At 47.2% G+C, this 3,422-nt stretch overlaps 1 protein-coding gene across 1 annotated transcript; it reads right to left on the bottom strand.

Annotated features, from left to right (window-relative positions):
• On the bottom strand, nucleotides 396-2,841 carry LOC110267467 (protein MAIN-LIKE 1-like). The gene is made up of 4 exons (XM_021113088.1): nucleotides 2,796-2,841; nucleotides 1,411-2,153; nucleotides 1,205-1,265; nucleotides 396-1,109 (listed from the first exon to the last, which is right to left on the bottom strand). Exons 2-4 carry the CDS (start codon nucleotides 1,683-1,685, stop codon nucleotides 921-923), a joined length of 525 nt encoding a protein of 174 aa, XP_020968747.1. The 5' UTR covers nucleotides 1,686-2,153; nucleotides 2,796-2,841; the 3' UTR covers nucleotides 396-920.

Below are 3,422 nucleotides of genomic sequence, written 5' to 3'. Positions count from 1 at the left end.
GGAATATGACCCCAGAGTCTGGGCCGATGCTGGCGTCCCACCCAGGGCAAAAGTCTGCACAGGAGGCACCGTGGCAGGCTCGTTCAGATCTACATCTAACGGTGCCTGTGTCCCTGTCGTGTGAACCCGTCCTCGTGCAGCATCATCCTCCTGCATGATGGTCCGGATATCCTCAAGGAAATGTGGTCCACCGAACTCGGCGACAATCCCATCACTAGCAAGGAAGTCTGGAAACATGGAGCCCGGACTCACCCATGGAGTACTCTCCTGAAGTGTCTAATCGTCACCGAGAACACCGACGAAATAATCTCCAAGAGGTCCACCCCCAAGCCCAGCGTCAGTGTGACTCGTGGGATCTCCCATACCAGATCCATACCCCATACCATCATGCCCCCCCTGACGGGGCCTATCAACCCCCGCCCCATCACCTCCTCCAGCTGCATCCCCCCCAGGCTGATGGGCACCCTCTCTAGCAGCAGCCCCCCTCCTCCTGCCTCCACGCCCACATCGTCTCCCGCCACCCCTACCTGCGTCCTCGACATCCTCCATAGCATGATCCAGCCAGTTCCACTCACGCTGGCTACGACGTGTCCCGACTCGAGCTCTCCTCTCAAGACGACGTTTGTCAGGAACATCGTCGACTCGGTCCATCTCTAGAACTCGGCCTGCACCCCTCTGCGTCGCCTCATCCGGAATAGGAAGACCTCTCGGATCCCCCAATAATATCTCCGGCGACAGGAACCTCTTTCCGTGCTGATGCCACCATGCCAAGAAATCATGCGAGGGACCCGGGTCAGCCACTATGTCGAACTGTAAAATGTGCTCCGCACGATTCTGCCAGTGAAGATGCCAGTCAGGTAAGTGCGACGGGAACCAACGGTCACCTCCTCGCCCGTCCTTCGACATCAAGAAGTCGATGTTCAGGGCGGATGCGGTGGGGGCTGAACGCCGCCAAACTGCGGTAAAACTCTATCAACCTGATGCCACTCAACCACCGCAAAATAAATCAGGGACGTCACACAACGCCATAACATTGTATGACGAGGCTCCAAGACCTCCGGATGGACAACCTGGATGACGTCGAGTGCGCTATAGGGCATCCATATGAACTAAAAAGACAAAAAAGAAAAACAATTTCACGCTTCTGTTAGACCATATAAACTGAAAGAACGACTATAAATAGATATGGGCTCCGCGTACTTACATCCCGAGGCTGTAACAAGTCGATCTTCAGGCGAGCCATCTGTACACGAGGTCCCTTGTTGCTAATCCCAGGATTGTAACCAGACCATCTGCGCAAGAAATTATACATTTTAACGCGTTCATGACTCATTCTACAAGGCACGAAATTGCTTGCACAATTGAAAATTCATAACAATAAGGATACATAATACAAAACAATAACGGTACCTCGAGGCAAGGGGCCAGCTAAACGCATCATACCCAGTAGGCCTAAAAGAAGGAAACCTCCAGAAGATCCAAGACTGCAGTAACTGTAACGGCCCAGCTAACTTCACGACATGTCTGTTGGCGACTCGGCACATGCACCGGTACAACCAACCTAGTGCCGCCGATCCCCAACTGTAGCCACCCATCTCCTCAAGCCTAGCAACAAAGGGTAGCCATCTGATGTGTATACGATTGCCGGACTTGTCGGCAAACAGCTGCGTGCCCAACAACATCATGATATAGGCACGGGCAAAGCGCCTAACTGTCTCCTCATCAGCCCCTACGGGACACTCTGTAAATGTCTCCTGGAACCAGGTGCAGTTGACTGCGAATTTCTGAACTTGGTTTTCGGGAGGTAAAACACCGAGCAACTCATGGAACCACTGCCAAGCTGGCCTCCCACCCTCAATCTAAAGGTGGAAGTCTGTCAGGCAACCACTGACGTAATGTCCGTCCACTGGCAACCCCAGCTGGTAAGCGACGTCCTGAAGCGTGATGGTGCACTCTCCGAACGGCATGTGGAAGGTGTGCGTCTCAGGCCGCTACCTCTCGACGAATGCGCTGACTAGGGGCTCGTCTAGTCGGAACCATCTGTCGTTCAGTCTCGCAAGATGGTACAATCCGACCATCTGCAAGTACGGAACGTACCTCTCATCAAGACGCATCCCCTGCTACCGCCTAACGCTGGATATGCAACGCCGAGGCTGGGCAGTAGATAAACCGCATAATTAGAACAGATGCACAAACCACTAACGTATACAATATATTTCATAAAGAACCAAAAAATAAATCGTGCGACACATCATATATTAAGCCAGCGACCAACCTTGTATACACAAACCGCTAACATAAACCACGTGCAAAAACCATTAACAAAAACAACAATCACTAACAAGTAAAACCGTTAACGAAAACCCCTAGCCTATACCTCAACCCTAAACCACTACCCTAAACCACTAACAGTCACTGAAACCACTATACAAAACCATTAACAAAAACCACTAAGAAAAAATAATAACAAAAAACCACTAACAAAAACCACTGGCTTATACCACTATCCTAAACCGCTAACACTAACAGAAACCGCTATCAAAAACCATTAACGAAAACCACTTGCCTACATCACTATCCTAAACCACTATCCTAAACCACTAACCTAAACCAGTAACCTAAACCACTAACAATAACATAAACCATTATAAAAAACCATTAACTACTACCACTATCATAAAACCACTATCATAACCCATGAAGAAATACCGCTATCATAAACCGCTTTCATCAACCACTACCATAAACCACTAACAAAAAACACTATCAACAACGCAACATCATAAACCACTAACCTCTTCGTTGATTACACCGGCGATATGAGCAACTCCATCCAAACGATAAAGCCTCCCCAGATCATCCCCCATCGCCTGAATATGCCGCTCCGGGCTTACTCGGCCCGAATGTTGGTCGTTTTCTCTGGGATTTGGTGGGGTATGAGAATGATAAAGTGAATCGAATGAACTTGGTTCGAACTCCTTATATAGCCGAAATCCGTGTAATTCGAATCAATTAGATTCGAATTACTAACACTCACCAAATTCACCTAATTCGAATCAATTTGATTCGAAATTCACTCAAGTGCCATTTTCCAAGTAATTCGAAATGATATGACTCGAACTACTCCAACATAATTCGAAGTAAGTCATTTCGAATTATTAAGGAATTTTGCATGCATAATTCGTTTCTAATTGATTCGAATTACGTGGGAATATTCTTTGATAGTAATTCGATTTGAATCAATTCGAATTACTTGCAAACTGAATTCGAATCCTTTTGATTCGAATTATATAAAAATCTGTTCTGGTGGATTGACGTATCGAAATTTGATTTGGCGGATTTATGTTAAACTAAGCTCCCCTTGGCTCATTTGGGTTTTTTACCCTAAAATATAATTATATATAGAGTAAAAATAGTAGAGA

Source organism: Arachis ipaensis, chromosome B02 (genome assembly GCF_000816755.2).
Source record: "Arachis ipaensis cultivar K30076 chromosome B02, Araip1.1, whole genome shotgun sequence".
Classification (NCBI taxonomy): Eukaryota; Viridiplantae; Streptophyta; class Magnoliopsida; order Fabales; family Fabaceae; genus Arachis; species Arachis ipaensis.
Note: the sequence above shows the minus strand (reverse complement) of the source record. Positions and strands in the feature narration are given on the sequence as shown.

Bases quoted from the DNA above. Each gene is read 5' to 3' on its own strand.
- LOC110267467 (XM_021113088.1), bottom strand. From the start codon at position 1,685: ATGATGTTGTTGGGCACGCAGCTGTTTGCCGACAAGTCCGGCAATCGT. The intron at 1,266-1,410 runs GTACCGTTATTG...TCCTGGGATTAG, and splicing joins AGCTGGCCCCTTGCCTCGAG to CAACAAGGGACCTCGTGTAC. The intron at 1,110-1,204 runs GTAAGTACGCGG...TTGTCTTTTTAG, and splicing joins ACTTGTTACAGCCTCGGGAT to TTCATATGGATGCCCTATAG.